This window comes from Lampris incognitus, chromosome 2, assembly GCF_029633865.1.
Source record: "Lampris incognitus isolate fLamInc1 chromosome 2, fLamInc1.hap2, whole genome shotgun sequence".
NCBI lineage: Eukaryota > Metazoa > Chordata > Actinopteri > Lampriformes > Lampridae > Lampris > Lampris incognitus.
The window spans coordinates 126,450,611-126,470,515 of NC_079212.1; the positions used below are offsets into that span (position 1 = coordinate 126,450,611).

At 41.4% G+C, this 19,905-nt stretch overlaps 1 protein-coding gene across 1 annotated transcript; it reads left to right on the top strand.

Annotated features, from left to right (window-relative positions):
- The first annotated feature begins 1,060 nt into the window (after nt 1–1,060).
- Nucleotides 1,061–19,225, top strand: txnrd3 (thioredoxin reductase 3). The gene is made up of 16 exons (XM_056272767.1): nt 1,061–1,505; nt 1,788–1,848; nt 8,878–8,987; nt 9,615–9,722; nt 9,910–9,982; nt 10,103–10,222; nt 10,461–10,603; nt 10,877–10,992; nt 12,743–12,968; nt 13,503–13,595; nt 13,846–13,922; nt 15,129–15,285; nt 16,143–16,250; nt 16,744–16,839; nt 17,426–17,560; nt 17,792–19,225. The coding sequence occupies exons 1-16, from the start codon at nt 1,389–1,391 to the stop codon at nt 17,852–17,854; spliced, it is 1,803 nt and encodes a 600-aa protein (XP_056128742.1). The 5' UTR covers nt 1,061–1,388; the 3' UTR covers nt 17,855–19,225.
- Nucleotides 19,226–19,905: the final 680 nt, after the last annotated feature.

The following is a 19,905-nucleotide window of genomic DNA, read 5'->3' on the forward strand; positions in this document are numbered from 1 at the left end:
AGCACTTTGTGTCTTTAAAATACATATACTGCGTCTCACAGACCTATATTTTTAATTGCAGGATATAACAGAAAGAATAATAATAAATCACAATGAACATTTAAGATTATCATAATAAATCTAATCAGACTGTATATACTGTTTAATGTACGCATGTATGCATGCATATTCTGTCATGTCCTCCTACCTACTAACACATTTATTCCAACATCTTTGCACTCTGCACCATTGCACTATTGCCTTTCTGTTCACTAGTCATTCCTTGCCTATATTCCTGTACATTGTTGTGCTATTATTCTATGTAAGTACATTGAGAGCTACTAAACCGAAGTCAAAGTCCATGTATGTGCGAACATATGGCCAAATAAAGACGATTCGGATTCTGATGAGTCTGGGTTTATAGCTGTAGGAAAAAGTCTATATCACGCTGATCTTCGATGTTTGGTAGGTTAGATTGATAAAGTCCTTGTCCTGCACCAAGAAATTAGCATATGGGTTTTCTACTATCCCGGATAGTATAGATTTGTGCATGAACAAGCCTTCAAAGGCTCGGGGGGAAAGATCGAAGACTGGGGAATCCCCAACCAGCCGTCTGCATTTTAGCACTCGTACCAGCAGATGACGCTACGACACAGATCATTTGGGGCTCATATTTAAGAATAACTCAACCTTGACATGACATATTATTGATAGGAATGTCAAGTAATAAAATGCATACTTGATTTACTGCACGTTTAATGATCGGCTATAACGTCTTCTCTCATTTCTAAGTTTGACTTCCCGTTGCCGCGTGCCTATATTTTGCAGTCTCGAAATAGTGCCTGTAGGTCCCCAACCAAATTCAAAGGAAGCGCGAAATTTGGACAATTTACAAAATCAATTTGACAGGCAAACATGGGATTTCAAAACTTTATTTCTATTTACTACTGGATGTTTTGACAAAAGATATTCACCATAATATAGTGGCATGTGAATAGACGCCCCCCGAGTTTTTTTTTTGTAGACGCCTGTGACAGTGTCAACGTTTTTAAGCAGCAGACTGCAAAAGCGGGCGGAGTTTATTGTGTCAGATATATAGGAAACGATGAAACCGGCGAACAATGGTGACCAAATCGGGCGCTTTGAAAGGAACGACCCAAGACTTATGCTAAGACATTTCAACTCAAGCGGGCGATAGATTTGGCGCTGGTGAACAGCGAAGGGTGGACTCGCAAATACGGAACTTCTTTACAGTAATTTCCTGTTCGCGGGATCACGCCGAATATCAAATTTAAGACAAACTAAATTTAAGCGGGGGTGAATAATTCAAAGACTTTTTCGATATTCTTCCTCTTGTCGTCTTTTAAAGCTTGCTCGTAAGGCAAGCTAGACGGAAATACACTTAGAAAATGCCTCCCGTCGAAAATGACACCGGGAGGAACGAACTCAGATCCCGAATACAGGGACTTATCGATTCCAATCAAGTGATGGTGTTCAGCAAAAGTTACTGTCCGTATTGTGTCAAGGTAAGGTCATTTACCCCCTTGCTGAAAATGTACCCGCCAGTCTTTTGGATAACCATGTCGCGCGAAACTGTCCCGCGAAATAGGTTCGGGCTTAGTCTATTTGCTGGGTAATACGAGTGAAGAATTAAGTGTTGCTAATGAGGAACTAACAACGGCGAAATTACAATTTTCGCTATAAGTGGGCTCCGATGAACTTAATCGTGACTAAGTATTTAATAAAAGCGGGTATTGGTAAAATCTTAGATACGTAGCACGATTTACCAACACTGTCCTCTTCTCCAGGTGAAAGATCTGTTCCAAGAGCTGAACGTCAAGTGCAATGTGGTGGAATTGGATTTGATCGGTAAGAATAATTAACTTATGAACGCTACTCAATTGCCAGAAAACCTAGTTTCTCAAAATAACTGATATTTGACTGTGTAATATAAAGTCAGTGGTATATTGTTACTCCAGTGGAAAGCAACTAATTGACGCACCTAATCTTAAAAGTAAAAGCTTTTATAAATGATTCAGTTTAGTGGTATTTTTGAAATGCTCCCTTTTTACTAGATCTTCTCGATGAATAATAACAGCAGATGACAGCAAAAGTGGAAGCAATTATTCGTTGAGTTTTGAGTTATTCTGTATCAACTAGGAAAAATGGAAGTGGTCTTCCTCAGACCTCTGTATGCCATATTGAACTCGGCTGTATAGATTATGTTCCTGCACACAGCACAGAGTGAACGATGGATTGTTGTTTGCTGGGGGGAAAACAAGCAAACATAAAAGTAAAGTTTGTATGTATCTACTGCTTATTCAATATATTTGTCCTCTTTCTAATGGTAACGTGTAATTTAATCATCACAGTTCTGTGTTTTGGACACAAGTGATCATGTTCCGACATGGTGGACGTGAGTCAGCAGAGGGATAGTGTATTGTTTTGTTGTCTTGTTTTGAAAAGGTTGAGTTGACATAATTGACTTCTCAAATTTGAGAGTATTCTCCACCAGCACAGTATGAGAATTTTCTTTTTTACATTGCTAGGTTGTTGATGTTTGACCTTAGGAGTGTTCTGTCCAGTTTTCACTTTGCAGCAACAGAAAATATGCTGAGTCATTCACCATAGATATTGTGGTTATAGTCCATTCCTATTTAAAGACCCCTCCCAATCATGTTTTATGATGTATAAAATACTGCTTGATGCAATACATTTGTTTTTTTTCCTGCAAAATAAGTTCAATTATCTTGTTAAAACCACATCACCTTCACCCTCCAAAAAAAATCCAGTCTATGAATATGCAAATTATCCCCTACCACAATTCAAATCTCCCCTACCCCCCCAGCCGCTTGGTACGCGGTAAGTAATTCAGCCATGCATGTATGAAACGGACAACAGTTCTGAAGAAGAGCAAATTGGGGAGGGTCAGATACAAGTGGACTTATCAAAATGCTAATGTATTTTATGTATAACCCTCTACAACATTAGAAACGCAACGGTAATAGATAACAGAAGCCTTTGGTTTGACTACGTTAATCAGCTAATAATGTGTTGCTCTTGTTAGATGAACCGTGGTTCCGCTCTCTACCTTGTAAAGGAAAACGCTTTGAACACCATGGATTTTTATGCATGTGGTTAGCCTGGCATGTGCCGAAATGATTAAATCTATTCGGAACAGTTAACATGGAGACCCATTCGGCCGTGTTGATATAAAAAGCTTGTGTGCCATTCAGAGGCTCTTGATTCATTCTCACGTAGTAATCATGGAAATGGCAATGTTAGGTGCAAGAAAATAGCTTTGTAGTTTCTGGTGACCATTCCACTGCTGTCGACAGTCCGTTATCTGCATACTGACTTAAGGTCTGTCACTGGTCTGCTTAATGTCAATAGTCTCAAACAGCCCCATGTCGAATCTTTGTGTAATACACGTGAGAATAAGTTAATCATTGTAAATCACATTTCGACAGCCTTACGCCCGTGACCATTAACTAGAGGTACAATGGCAATGTCTACTATTCACAGAGGATTGGGGAGTGGTTGCAATCACAGCATTGTAAGATGGCGACAGATGTACTCTTAGCTCCCTTCCGCGTCTTGGTGCCACAGATCAACAGCACTGGTTGGGTCATACTCCCTGATCTCGGGAGATTACAGCTGCACCATCAGTAGATCCGAGAGTGTGTCTGAGTTGAGGTTGGACCACCAATCAGTTCTTTTCCCCTATAAATGTATTTCTGATTTTTCTCCCAATTTAGTGGCTAATTGCTCCCTATTTTAGTCCAAACACCCATCCCCGTACTGCATGCGTTCGCTAACTGCATCTCTCCGGCCGGCAGTCTCGAAGGAGACGTCTCCTTCGAGACTGCCGGCCTTCGAGAATCCAGGCCGAACCACTGCTTTTTCCGACACGCACAAAGACGCATTCATGTGACGAACACAAGCCGACCCCGCTCCCCCTCCCGAAGACAGCGCGACCAATTATTGCTGCTTCACCGAGTCCGGACATAGTCGGATCCAGTGAGACCGGGGCGCGAACCCCGGTCCCCAGTGGGCAACTGCATCGACACAAAGCCGATGCCTAGACCGCTGTTTTGTGGTGTTGAGGCTAACACACAGCTAACATTGGTGTAAGCTAGGTGTCACATACTAGTGCTGGCTGGCTAACGTTAGCTACAGCCAGCACTTTGTTTACGCTGTATAAAGATATTTTGAGATGACAACTAAATTCACTTACTCGCATATCCATTCCAAGTCGGAGAGTGGTCTCGCCTTCTTGCCAACGGCATGCACAGTCCTAAACATGTTCTGCATTTTCATGCTGGTCTGCTCGGACATGGCTATTAGCGCCTTTACGGAGGATGTTGCGAGTAGAGGCTCCGATTGAGCCCGAGAGGCATTCATACAGGTAGTGTGACATCTGGAGGTCTCATGTTCCTTGATGTTTTCTACCTTCATTATCTTGTTACTGATGACAAATGAATTGTTACGGTTATTGGCATCCTGGTGACAGACGGAGCAGCTCATTATCACGGTCCGTGCATTATACTCCAGCCAGCCTCTTGCAGCTCCTTTATTGTCATACCGCCACTTTTCACTAAACTTTCTTTTTTCCGGTTTGGTGGTGATGGTGGCTTCTTCCTCCTTTTCGGGGCATGGTTGTCTTTTTGATGGTGGTTTTGCATCTTCTAAATATCGCCACATAACTGGTGTTGCTCGCTAACGTTAGTTAAAAGATTAGAGTAGGCTAGTACCGAGTTTGACGGGTGCTGCTGTCATTGTTCCTCTCGAGTGTGTGTGTGTGTGTGTAAAGTTACCCGCCAGTAGCGTCTAGCAACATTCTAATGCACTTTGATTTGTTAGTTTCTATTATTGTTGTTATGTTATTGTTCTAATGCACTTTGGTTGGTTAATTTCTGTTATTGTTGTTGCTATGTTATTGTTGTTGCTAAGGAGAGAGAGCGAGAGCGATGGGAGGGGGGGGTTAAGTGGTTGGATTTCACTTTTGTTGTTACTCACCATGTGGTGGGTAGGCTTCTGAGATTTACTCGCAAGTCAGAAAATCTACTCGCATTTGGTGGGTGGTGAGTGTTAATTTCGGACCCTGCGCACCGTGTTTTGGGGTTTGAAAGCAACTGAGATGCAATGTTTGGAAAATTCACATCTCAACTGTTCCGAAACTCCTGCCTCGATTGACTGGTGCACTGTTGGGCATCTACCTGGCTTTGACAGATGCCCAGTTAGGGTAACTACACTTAACCAGGGCCTGTTTAATATGGGATTTCTCCCTTCCCTGGCCGCTGTGTTGGCGGTGGGGACATTGCCAGCTTGATGGTACAGCGTCCTGATGACTCCTAGTTTGTGCTCCAGTGGATGATGACAGTCAAACCTTGAGTACTGATCAGTACGTGTTGGTTTATGGTAAACATCAGCAATCAAATGTCCGTCATCACCAATTGCAATTTCAGTCTTAAGAAGGTTAAGCTGTCATTTTTTACATCCTCCCTGGTGAACTAGATGTGGTTGTCCACAGAGTTAATGTGGTCAGTGAAATGTGCTACATCCTGACATTTAATTTCTATCCTGGTGTCGTTCACAAATCTGAACCAATGGCTAGATGGTGCCCCTGGATAGCACATCAGAGCCCTCTTTTCCCACTTCCTCCATGTATAAGTTGGACACTATAGGTGAAACTGGGGAACCCATAGCACACCCATGCCTCTGCCTATAGTACTGCCCTCTGTATGTGAAGTATGTGGACTGAAGACACAGCTTCAGGAGCAGACATAGTTGGTCAGTGTTAAGGGTGGTCCTATTGCTAAGGGTGGGGTTGTTTTGTAATTTCATACAGACAATCTCCACTGCTTCATCAACAGAAATGTCCAGATGAACTGATTCAAACTTCCTGTTATTTTCTATCTGGACCCCCCCCCTTTTCTCCCCAATTGTATCCGGCCAATTACCCCACTCTTTCTGAGCCTTTCTGGTCTCTGCTCCACCCCCTCTGCCGATCCGGGGAGGGCTGCAGACTACCACATGTCTCCTCTGATACATGTGGAGTCGCCAGCCGCTTGTTTGCATCTGACAGTGAGGAGTTTCGCTAGGGGAACGTAGTGATGGGGGGGGTCACGCTATTCCCCCCCCCTCCCCCTGAACAAGCGCCCCGACCGACCAGAGGCGATGCTAGTGCAGCGCCAGGACACATACCCACATCTAGCTTCCCATCTGCAGACACATTCAATTGTGTCTGTAGGGACGCCCGACCACGCCGGCAGTAACATGGGGATTCGAACCGGTGATCCCTGTGTTGGTAGGCAACGGAATAGACTGCCACGCTACCCGGATGCCCTTCTTATCTGGATTATTGAGCATGCATAAAGATACTTTTGCTAGATGTTTCAAAAGATTGCTTGTGTTTCCACCCTTGCATGCAAAAGACTTGTTGCACTTGTGGCAGTGAGCTTGTCAGCATCAACGCAATAGAAGTATAACCAGACTTTTGGCCGTTTAGTTCTCTCCACCATTGTCAATAAGAGCAGTGTGTGTGTGTGTGTGTGTGTGTGTGTGTGTGTGTGTGTGTGTGTGTGTGTGTGCGCGCGCGCGCGCGCGCGTGCGTACGTGCAGAGAGAGCTGGCCCTGCCCCTCAACTCGCACATACGACAGGCTCAGAGAGATCTCACTTCTGGATTGTGAATTGCTAAAATGCACCATAGACAAATGTCTTAATCTCATTGCAGATTAGAAACTGAGTTAGTGAGATAAAAGGTGCAAGATAATGTTTATGTAGCCTAAATAGGAAATTTGTTTTCTTTATTTTTCTAATACCAATAGCAGAACCGTTAATGTCGGAGCTTATCAATAATATGGTTGTTAATGATTTAGCACCAGTGTCCATTTAATACCGGGTTTCGGTACCCATCCCGATCAGCCACACACCTACTTTCCATCAAGCGCATCAACCCAAGCAGCATGAGTAACCCGGCTCTTCAACCACTCATTGCCAGATTATTGCTTGAGCTACTATGTTAGTCTCATGCGCTCAGCTGCTCTGCAAATCTTTCAGAGTATTTTCCTAATGTTGTTGCTTGTTAGTCTAATCCCCATTCGTTGTGTTTAGTATTGCCACTCTCCAGTTCGCCGGCCTGTCTTATCGTCTGCCTGCCTGGCTACTTCGCCTACTGGTCCCTTAGCTCGGCGCAGTCCAGCCACGCTCGCTCCTTCGTCCGGCACTGCCCAGCTCTGCTATCCACCTCCGCTTGTATGCCATCACCTCTCCACCGCCTGCCATCCTCAATAAACCCCTTTTCCCCAACTCGCCTTCGTCACTTTCTGTGTTTTGCAACTGGGTTCACTAGTCTTGTCCTTAACAATCTCAGGAGAAAGAGAAAGAATACTGGTTGACCAACATGTTGGCTCCTACTCGCTGTGCCCCCAGGATAAATGAGTTGTGCAGTGTCGGGCTTCAATATAAGTTTTGTGGCAAAAACCATTTGTTTTTGTGATAAATTTTCAAAACAGTACTCTTGAAATTACCTACTGCAAACCCACATTTTCTCTGGAAGTTGTGATAGGACATTGTGACTTTTCCAAATAAACTGCACCCATTTCTCGTGGATTTTTGGATCCTTTGGTAATAATTAAAGCTCACTGTTTCTCCTTTTGTAAATTTGCAGCCGAAACAAAACATGTCTCTGCCATGTTTTGAAAGTAGTGAAACTTGTAGCTGGAAAAATTACGATAAATAGCTTGGCTTGTCCTCTTTCGTGTCGCCAAAGTGGGTGCACATAACGATATGTAAAGCACCACCCCATCCGTTAATGGGATGGGTTCCTTAGGTTTGTGAGGTATGAAATCCTGCCTGACTGAATCTGTTTTTTTGAGTACACTGCTGTTTCAAAGCAGATGCGCTCGGCCATGTCATTAAATGCTCAAGTTGCTCCTAATATGTCTTGTAACATTACCCTAACACACGACATGGACACATTGACAAGGTTAAAGACTTGATTTTCATCGAAGGGGGTCTTTAAAAGCCAATCTCTCTTGTCTGCCTTCGTTAATTGTTTTACTTTTTTTAAGGCATTAAATATTGATCTTATAAATTAACCAGTATAACATGTCAGTGTATATTGTACGTAGTATTGACAGATGTTTGGAGATTTGGTCAGTGTGCAGTTTAATGCTTGAGAGCTTAAAGAGAGACTGACATGCCCTTTCTGAACACATTTTTTAACATTGGGAGTTTGAATCATAACCAAAAATTGGTGTGGTTTTATGAATTCCAAGCTATTGGCTACTGTCTTCCTGATGTCACCGCGCTACTGCTCATACCGCTTATGTCCGTCGACATGATAACTGACCGATAAACGTCGATTAATATCACAATTCGGTGAGTATTTTGACTTCATAACTCAAAATCTGTTACAAACAACAATAACACACAGGTACGTGGATATAAAGTTTTTATTTTAGGGTTTTAAACATGAGCAGTAGCGCGGTGACATTTGAGATGGATCCAGTTATCCATAGCTCTCATACGTAGTATAGAGGGCTGTGTAACCCTATATGCAAATTGACAGGTGTCTACATATCCACCGGCACAATTTGTCATTGGACACCATCTACAGTCAATCACAGATCTCTCTTGAGTGGCCGCAGACACGCTGTTTTGGCCACTGAATTTCTCCGTGGTCACATTCCAACTCAGAACATAGCCTATCAGTAGGAATTTTCAGATTTTGATGTCAGTATCACTTTAATGGCACATAATGTGAAAATCTTGGGCTAACAGTAATAACATTCACACTATGTAGATAAACTTGAACCATTTTGCTCTTCAAGGCAGAATGGATGAGTGTATTCTATGATGCAATTCTTAACAACATTGATCTGTTTTTTTAGAGGATGGATCCAGCTACCAGGAATTGCTTCTTGAGATGACCGGGCAGAAAACCGTTCCCAGTGTCTTTGTCAATAAGACGCACATTGGGGGCTGTGATAAGACAATGCAGGTAAGAAGCCATGAAGAACTTTTATCATCTACATATAGTGCTGCTCTCACAATGTGAATTTGCCCTTATTTTCTTCAAGAAAATGTTGCTCTTTGATTCTCATACTTTCATCATAAACTAAATGTTGTACATATCCTGGGCTGTGATTACCCGTTGATGGTACACAATCAAGTGGCTTGTTCTATTTCCAGGAATGAGGTTTGAGGGGACCTATTTAGTTCAAGTGGTATTTAGAGCTCAATCTACTAGTCAAAGCTGTATTTACATAAAAATGGTTGGTCTGAAACATGGACCGGTTTTTCTCCTCTCCACAAAATAACCAAAATTGCTGTTATAAGACTTGATTGTTTTTCTCCTTTTTCCAAGTTTAAACCATATTTGAGGAGCTTTTGCATATTGTGGTCATTTATAGACCATGCATTTATTTTGGAGTGGATTAAAAAATTATCAAATAAATTTGTCCCATCGTTATATCAGGGACTAAACTACCTTCACTGGCTAATGATGAAATAAAATTCATCACATTCACATCAGCTATGTAAATTCTGTTCAGCCTTAGAGATATGATATGATGAAGCTGTCTTTGTCTTCATGGACACGAAACATCTCCCTGCCTGTTTGTTCTAGGCTCATAAAGACGGTGTGCTGCAGCAGATGCTGAATGGAAAGAATGAGGTGTACGACTACGATCTCATTGTCATCGGTGGAGGCTCTGGAGGCCTGGCTTGCTCAAAGGTGAGAGGGAGATGACGTTTAAAAAAAAAAATCCCACTTAATAGAAAAAAAAACACCATGTCAGTTGCAAATAAGCTGCCAAAAAGCCATATCATGATCTTTAGATGAATTTATGAAGAGCAAATGAGACGTGCGAGTCCATGTTGCTCATTATCGGTTTTTTTTTTTTTTTTTTTTTTTGCAACAGGAAGCGGCTAATATGGGGAAGAAGGTTATGGTATTGGACTATGTCGTGCCTACACCAAAAGGAACCACATGGGGTAAGAAGAAGACATGTTGCGTATTTTTTGAAATTAATCACAGCACCATATTTAGCTAAAATTTCTTCATATTGGGTCCTATTGCATTTAATGGGTCACTTGTTTTCTCGTGACAATCAGGTCTTGGTGGAACCTGTGTAAATGTGGGCTGCATACCCAAGAAGCTGATGCACCAAACAGCCTTGCTGGGCACGGCCCTGCAGGATGCTAGAGCATTTGGCTGGGAGTTTGAGGAGACAGGTGAGGGTTCAGAGGTCAGCAACAGGTCCAGGAGGTCACGAAGGGGGGAAATCACAACAACCTTCCGTGGTATATCAGACCAGTTTGCTTGACTCGACTTAGTCAGACAACTCCTTTTTGCATCGGTATTGCCATTTATTTTGTGACTATGTGGAAAAATGACTCGAGGCTGCCTGAGAACCAGGTGGTCCTACAGTGTAGTGATGGCTCCCACTGACATCTCTCTTCTTGTGTTCAGTGAAGCACAACTGGGAAACGATGAAAACTGCTGTGAACAACTACATTGGCTCACTGAACTGGGGATATAGGGTGGCGCTGAGAGACAAGAATGTCAACTACGTCAACTCCTATGCAGAGTTTATCGAGCCACACAAAATTAAGGTTAGTTCTCTCTATTGCAGGTATACTCATTATATAAGAATTGTCATGAATATCAAGTTAATCGGTGTAGTCTTATCACTTCTGTATGCAGTGGAACCAAATGGCTTGTTTGCTTTTGGACCCGTTGACAAAAGAATCAAACAAATGTTTAACTGGCATTGCTGCTGCCAATGGCTGTAGTTCCATGTCTTTTGAAAACAAATCTGTCAGCTTTCTTTATGTTGTGGTAAGGGACAATCAATCTTTTATTTAATTCTGTGCCTTCCCCTTTAGGCGACAAACAAGCGTGGGAAAGAGGCCTTCTACACAGCAGCCAAGTTTGTCCTGGCCACGGGAGAGAGGCCGCGCTACCTTGGCATCCCTGGAGACAAAGAGTACTGCATCACCAGGTCAGAAAGTGGCTACCAGAAATTGAGAAGTCATTTTTGACTCTACTCCTGATTTTGAAAAGCAATATCCAAACAGCTGTTGATCAGTTTCATCATGTCTAATTAAAAAGATGTGGTTGTCTTTCTCACTTTGTGTTGGCTGTTGTACCTCCTACTATTCGGGCCCCAACCATAAAGTCCTATAGTATCTTCTGCAACTTAATCAGGATGCTTCAGTGAGGCTTTTAATATGAATTAAAAGTAATAATTCATGTCCCATTTTTGTGTCTTTACACTAAAATGTTAGTTGTTAATTTGGAGCAAATAGGTGGTTTTGCTCTACCTATGTTTCGCAGCTTTTATCTCCTAATGTGCCAAAGCAGTCTTAGGCTGTCAAACCCTTTTAACTGATCCAAAGGTTAGTTTAAAGACAAGGTTGTTAAGCCTTTGCAATCAGGGCCCCTGCTAAGGAAATTAATCTTCACAGCCTGTCCTCTTTAAGTCAACTTGAAAGTCACTTTCGCAATCTTGCTTTTAACTAACATCTTCCATCTTGATTGGTTGTCAGTTTATCATGCTTACCATACCTGAAATTATAGTTGTTGAATTTATTCCTTTTTGTATTACTTTTGACTAAAACTTTGAAAATTGTTCAGCTCTGTAAGAAAGGTGCTATAAGAAATTATTTTGAACACGATGCCCGAGCACAGCATGCATGCAGAGTGGATTTATACCACAAATCCTATTGAATGCCCTCTCTAAAGCTTCTTATTAGAACTATAGCTAAAATGCTAGAGGCTAGATTGAATGCTTTATGCTGTAGTTTGTGTGGGCCAAGTGTAATCACTGAAAACACAAGCGCACCCTTAAGGATTTACACTCTTACTATACTCCCCAGGAGGTCTCGTCCCAGGGCCTCCATTCAATTGCCATTGAATCTCTATAGTTTTCTAACAAAGTGTTATCTAACATTATTCCCCAGTGATTATGCTGCTGTGCTGACAATTTACATGTCATGTGGTCTTACCAAACTCTTTAGGCTGCAGGTCTTGTCTGTGCTCCTCTGTGATATTTTGTGACTTAAAAGGGTGACGCCATCTGCGTTGTTTTCCTGTTTGTTTAAATGGAAACGCTCTCTCAGCCATTACCAAAAAGCAGTGATGCGGGTTAGCGCTGATACCCCCACCACCACCACACACACACACAAACACATGCAGTTCGCTGACAGTGTAAGCATGGAGAGTGACGGAAGAGTTAAACAGTGCAGAAAAAGTTTTTAGAAGGGCTTGGGAAAATAGCATTTTGATTCTAAAACATACGTACATCGACCAAAATTTGAATTTTCAGATTTGAATACATAGGAAACACTTCTGGAAAGCCACAGTATGATATAAAAACATAAAATGTACCCCACTTTAATATAGACCTTTACTTTTCCTCAATCTTGTATATATGGCCGTAATCACCTTACAAATCAGTGCATTGCTCTAATATGAAATGCCTTTAGTGAATGTATGACTTTAAACGTGAAAAGTACTGATAATTTTAAAGTGTATGGCTTTAAAGAATACATAAAAAATACATTTAAAGCCATACATTTTTAAAAAAAAATGTATGACTTTAAAAGTGAAAAGTACTGATAATTTAAAATGTATGGCTTTAAAAGTTATAAGTACTGACATGAAAAATACTGATAATTTTACTCTCCATAGTTTAAAGTTTTATTTTTTCACAATGCCATGGCTGACCTGTGTGTTCAATTGTCCGCCAGCGATGACCTGTTTTCCCTTCCCTACTGTCCGGGGAAGACTCTCGTGATCGGGGCATCCTATGTGGCCTTGGAGTGTGGTGGCTTCCTGGCAGGCCTAGGTCTGGACGTAACCGTCATGGTCAGGTCCATTCTACTTAGGGGCTTTGACCAAGACATGGCTAACCGTGCTGGTGAGCACATGGAAGAACACGGCATCAAGTTCCTTCGCAAATACGTCCCTATAAAGGTGAGTGTGTGAAGACGGTAGGCATATCTGTTAGAAATCAAGGAGTGACAATTTCAGTAGATTATAGAAATTATCAGCATGATCTAACTTCATTAAATTCTATAATCCAAAGGAGTTTTCCACTCGGAGAACATATTTTCCAATGCATGTTCTATTTATTTTTCAGCTTATGACTGCACACATGACTACTGCACTGGTGTACCAGTTGCTAAGTTAGTCAAGGCCATGTCTGAATATACGTAAAAAGTCATCAGATTTTAAGCTGTTTATAACCGTACAAAACTTGTCCTGGAAACCCTGACAGCTATGAAATTGTGTTGAGCTGACAAATGAATTTGACTGTTACATATTTTATCAGCTCTGCTTGTGCTGCCACAAGTAGAAACCATTCTTGATTGCTGGCTTTTGAAGCATTACTATTGGCACTATTTCAACTAATTAATTGTATTGTTATGCCATTTGCAACGGAATGTTTTCTTTTCATAAGACATTTTATGTGTGTGTGTGTGCGTGTGTGTGTGCACATGCGTGCAGGTAGAGGAGCTAGAAGCAGGCACTCCCGGCAGGCTGAAGGTGACAGCTAAGTCCACAGAGAGCGATGAGCTCATCGAGGGAGAATACAGCACTGTGTGTTGAGTCCCACTTTCAATTCACCTATTCTTGTCTTTTCCATAACTCTTAATAGTCTTTACTTCTGTCTCAAGTACTGACCGCTTGAGCAATAATGGAGCTGCAGTGTGTATACTTTCAGTTTTAAAATGACTCTATTGCCTCATGTGTCAAAAAAACAAACACATGTAACATCATTGCAGGAATGACTCCACAAGTTTTATTTCATTTTTCTCTAATCTCAAGGTTCAGCTTCTTTGTTCTACAGGTGCTGATAGCAGTTGGTCGAGATGCATGCACAGACAAGCTTGGCCTTGACAAAGCAGGGGTCAAAGTCAACCCCAAGTAAGTTTTTACTTTTTCTCACACAGCTTCTTTATAGTCTTCTTCCTACTTCTTTCATTTTTATTATACCACTGTCCCAATGAGGTTGTGTGTCTGTGACTTTAACATTCTTCATAGTCATGATGAATCAGCAGAATTGCCATTGCATGGCTCTCACTATGGGTTAGTGTGTGTGTCAGGTTGCATTAGTTTGCCAAAGGAAAGTGGGGTGTTTGGTATGTAAGATGAGAAAGCCCACTTGCATGTCTACAAAGTTAACGCACAAATATTGTAATCATAACTTTTTACTGTGTTATGAATGTCTGTCTTGACTTGCCCTCAAAGACTGTGAGGCCACAGGGATTACAACAGCATGAGGCTGGTTTAAGACGGTGCTCCAAGTCATATGCCTCAGTCTTATGACCATAGTAGTATTTTTATGAATCCAACACACAACCAGGGAAGTCTATATTACCATTTAAAAATGTTAACCAAGCATTAGTTAACTTTTTGATTTGAATAAAGTGCTAATTGGTGACTGTTATTTAATGCATTTCATTTCTTCCAAGTGTAGAAAACAAGTGATGATTTTAGTGCTGTTACACAAATGCTACCGCAAGCTGTTTGAATACAACTTTACACCCAGTTAGCCTTATTTCAATTTGGTCATAAATAATCAGTTCCAGCCCCGTCTTAAATCATGCTGGTGTGATCTTGTTTAACTTACAAAATATGGAGTTAAACTTAAACTTTGGTTTCTAGTATTGCAATTATGTATCCATGGTCTAAACTGGTTTGATCTGTCATATTGTGATCTCGAAGAAAGAAACCGGGGACCAAATGGCGTTGATCTCAAACTGTGACCCAACCTTTGGATTTGTAGGTGTCAGTGTTTTCTAGTGGCAAGGGTTTTAAAGTGGGAAGATTGAGTATTCCTGTCTTTTTCAGACAGCAGGTTTGGTTCAGTAGGCCATTTATTTTGGTATCCTGAGAGAAACTAGTCAGCATCAAAAGGTTGCATGCAAGCAGACTGTGAAACTGGGTTTAGTTACACAAGAGAAAACTGTTGAAAACAGAAGTATTTAAAAATAATAGGAGTTGCTGAATGGAATTTTTTTGCCATCAAAGATGACAAAAGTATAGGTTTTTTTTTTTTTTTTTTTTCTGTTAAAAAGTTAGATACAGTTTTAACTGTTTCTGATGGTCTCTCCCACCCATCCTCATCAGGAATGGAAAAATCCCAGTCAACGACGAGGAGCAGACCAGTGTGTCTCACATCTATGCCATCGGGGACATCCTGGAGGGCAAGTGGGAGCTGACGCCTGTAGCCATCCAGGCTGGCAAACTGCTGGCGCGACGGCTCTATGGGGGCTCAACAGTTAAGGTAGTGACAGAAGGGTAACCAGAGCAGGAATTCCTGTTGCTCAGAAAGTAAAGCCATATTACTTCTCCTTCGAGGGGCGGATTAATCCAAAATGTTATACTTTTAGATTGCAATCGCCTGGATTTTACTACTGAAGTTGATTTGAAATGTGCAACATTTTTAACTCCGCTCCATTTTATTTATTTGCTTGCTTTTGCTGTTGTTGTTGTTGTTGCTTTCATCTTGGTGAAATAATTGCATTTGGGAAGTTGCAGCCTTACACGTAGAATGAGTAGGATTTCCCTAAAAATCAATGTATAGACTCATACAAAAATAATCCCTCTAAATCATCACTTAGACCCACTAGATGTGTGTGGTGGTGTCTGTATCTGCATAGACCCTTTCTCCCACCTGTATTTTCTTATATTGCTGTGTATGGGACGTTTCTGGGCATTAACCTTTGGGCAGCGGGACTCTATACAAATGCAGCGACCAGTTGCCAGATTGCGATTGTAAGCATGCATCCAAGAAAAAGCTACGACAATGGCAAACACGGCACCGAAAAGACACAAATGTAGTGAGAAACGCCAAGCGGACAGCTCGTTCCAAAACGAGAGTAAATCTGGGGTTGGCTTTCATTCGCTGGCAAGCACTGAAGGAGAAGATGGTAATGAAGAGCGACTCAGAGTTGGCCTGTACACTGAGATGTGTTCTGGTAACTGGTCAGGGGGCGTGCACTTCTGGTGTCGTTGAGCCGGGGAGGAGGGGTCAATTTTGAATGTTGAGTTTACAAACCGCAACCATAAATCCTACTCATTCTACCTTTAAAGGGTCTTCACCAATAACAAAAGTGGGTTGGCTGTTTTTACTTTATGCAGTGCGACTACATCAACGTCCCCACCACTGTTTTCACCCCTCTTGAATACGGCTCCTGCGGCTTATCAGAGGACAGAGCTATTGAGCTTTACGGGCAAGGCAACATTGAGGTGCGTCACGTATTCAGTTAACTGAATAATAGATTTGGTATCATGTTCACCTGACATTAAACTCCATCTGACTGGAACCACAGTTGGCACTTCTGAAATGTAGTGTCTCACAGGAGTAGCAATAAGAAACTCATTAATAATAAGGTATAAAGAAGTCAGTTTAAGCAGGCACAAATGAATATATTTATTTAAACAACATGGTATTTATTGTATTTCTCAGTTATAGCCATCTTATTTTTCTCCAAGTAAAATGAAACTGTCATTGGCTTGTATTCATCTTTTGAGTCAACATAGCATTGCGTGCTGAATTACACAGAAGTTGTACAACTTTTCTCACCATAAGCTGCTGATCAAGAAAGTTGAACTCATCTTTGGTTTAAAAAGATCTTAATGATATTGAACAAAGATACTCTGCTAACATGTACATTGTTCTTTTTCAGTTTATAATGGGCCATCAGTGCATTTACCAACACTCCATTCTCTCTTTGAGCAGGTGTTCCACAGCCTGTTTTGGCCCCTGGAGTTCACGGTGCCCAACAGGGACAACAACAGATGCTATTCCAAACTCATCTGCAATAAGCTGGACAATGTAAGATTGCTGTACTGAATATTTGCCCTTGTTTTACTGACTAGTGTCATTAGCTTAAACTGAATCACATGAGTCATTGTGTGCTACCAGTGGTCTCTGAGCTCATAATGGGTTGAAATTGGTTGTTGTGTTGAAGGAAGTGCTGTGCGATATGTAAAATATTGCAGTAATCATGGACTTTTACACTATATATTATGATTTCTGCCTACATATAGAAAAATACCATGTTTAAGTATTAATTGACGTTTATCACATTGAACTGTTAGGTGTAAAGTACAATATCAAACCAAAACTAGTTTTCTAACAATACTAGGTCGAATATTTTTGGCATGTTTTGTGAGAAATTTAAGGTAGTAGTTTTTCATCATCTAGAAAACAAAATTGTGTCATGAGATCGACCCTGTGATGGCCTGGCGCCCTGTCCAGGGTGTCTCCCCGCCTGCCACTCAGTGACTGCTGGGATAGGCTCCAGCATCCCTGCGACCCTGAGAGCACGATAAGCTGTTTGGATAATGGACGAAGGGATGGATAGTTGAAGGTGTATTTGTGCGCATGTGTGTTTTAATGTAATGCCACCTCTTTTTAGGATCGAGTGATCGGCTTCCACTACCTGGGACCAAATGCTGGTGAGGTAACACAAGGCTTTGGTGCTGCAATCAAGTGTGGTGCCACCAAAGAGCAGCTGGATAACACCATTGGCATTCACCCTACCTGTGCTGAGGTAAGGGCTCAAAAGCAGTTTAGTGACCCCCCCACACACACACACACACACACACACACACACACTTTCCTGTGGTTTGGCAATGCTAAATAGGTAGGCTTGTAGAGGTGTAAAATGACCAAATTATATCTGAACATTTTACTGTTTGCATAGTAAGTTTCCTAGATAAGGGCAGGTAAAACAGTGGATAGTAAAAATGAATAGTATGGCCTCTGTCTTTCGTCTCTTCAGATCTTTACCACTTTGGAGGTGACGAAGAGCTCCGGTGGAGACATCACCCAGTCCGGCTGCTGAGGTTAAACCCTGCTCGTTTAGCGGGCTGCTCTCACCTTAAATTTCTCTTCCATCGAGTCTCGTCATAGTTCTGAGCCAGCCACAGGCCTCACTAGCTTATTTACAGGCCTTTTATTTTTATTTTTTATTTCTCAGGAAACTTGTGCACCAGGGCCAGAGTTGAATCAGTGAAACCTTGTGGGATGGAATTTGCATATTTAGAATGAATATGTGCTCAGTTTGAACCAGAATGCACCTTGGGGGCTGTGCGGTTCAGAACTAGGTGACCGAAAATGAGGCCAGAGTCATGTGTGTGTGTCAGTGGCTCTGGCAAATCTCAGTTGACTCTGTGAGAGCAGTCTGTTGAACAGCGGGGTTACTCCGTTTATATCTCCACTGGGCGCCTTCAGCGTGTCATTGTCAGGGGAGCACCACTAGACAACTACAGCTCTGTGTGTGCTATTTGTGATGTCCTGACCCGTAGCCTTCATACTGAGGTGGGCAAGGATTGATGTCCCTATGCAGAGTCGCCTGAAGTAGCCCTAACTCTTCGTCCAACACCCCGATTTAAGACACTTATCAGCTCATGGTATACAGAAACACGTGCACATTATAAACTCCTTAAAGCAGATGTAAATTGGCACATAGCCAGGGTTTAGATTGATGCATTGATCTGAACTGTCCAGCTCATGTTGTAAACACTAGGTTATTTAATGTGTACAAGTATATTCATGGAATCAAACCCCTTCCTGTCCAGGCCTTAAGATCCAAGCCACTATTCCTCTTGGTACATGTTTAAGATGAAACCTGAGTATATATTAGGGCATTGAAGTATATATTGCCATCAAAATCTTGTCATTGTTGTGAGGACACAACTCTCATCGTAAACTGACCAAGAAAGACCATGCTGGAGAAACATGCATCCAAATTTTTATAACATGTAGTATGTTCTGCTTGAGAGTGCTCAAAAACTAGAATTGGATGGAAGTGCATCCCAAATCATACTTTATAGTTGTCCAAAATGTTTTCATGAGTTTCAGAGTTAAGTTAATACTTGTTTTATCTTGCTGCTTTTCTCTGCATTATGTGTATGTAAAGGATGGAACAGTCTTCTAGGAGAGTATTCCACTGACTACTGCAGTGATGGACATTGGTCATATGTATAAACGATTGCTTCACAGGTATAACTATTTGTAGATTAATTCTCTATCAAGACTTAATAAAGGATGTGTACACATGATTTTCTTTTTTTGTTCTCTATTGCTGTTTGTTTGCACATGGTAAAAGTAACTGTAAAAGTTGTAGCCTTTTCAGTAAACGGAGCTCCCCAAGGTTGATACCACATAGTCGTGGGTTGTATTGTGAGAGGAGAATAAACTTTGTGCAACTTTTTCAGGTCGGGGTTTGTGTTGTAAACTACATACACCAAAGCGTTCAATGTATTAGTCCTGCTTGAGAGACGTGAGCGTTTCTTGTTTGCAAGCCACCTGCTTCTCGGTGTCCTGAAGAAAAAAAAAAAGATGGTTTCAGACTACCACTTTCTTTATTCTGCCAGGTAAAGGATTTTTTTTTTAACTCGGACCTCATTTGTCAGTTTCTTTAGAATCGGACAAAAACTATATTGATCTCGTCAGTACAGAGAAATATACCACTTTGCTTAATATCACTTAGTTTCAACGCAGTCCGATAGGGCAATCAAACCTTCAAAAACCATATATCTTCTTTCTAAATCATATTTTCATTTTGTTTATTCAGAATGTTTTCAATAGAAGCAAACCTGTTGTGCCAACTAATGGCATGTTGCAGCAAAGAAAACACGCGGAAGTACAAAATAAGGTCTTGACAGAAATCAGTTTACACCTATTTTTTTCCCCTATGCAACATGAGCTTCCCATTTTTGAAAAGCGGATACCATGGTTTTCAACGATTGCCCCATTTGACAGTTTTGAAGTTTCGTGAAAAGTGACAAGTTTCTCAATACTGAACCAATCAGGGAAATTTTTCTGTGTAATTTTGACATACAAGAACATTTTAACTAGGCCCGCATTCAAAAAAAGCAAGCCTACGAACAA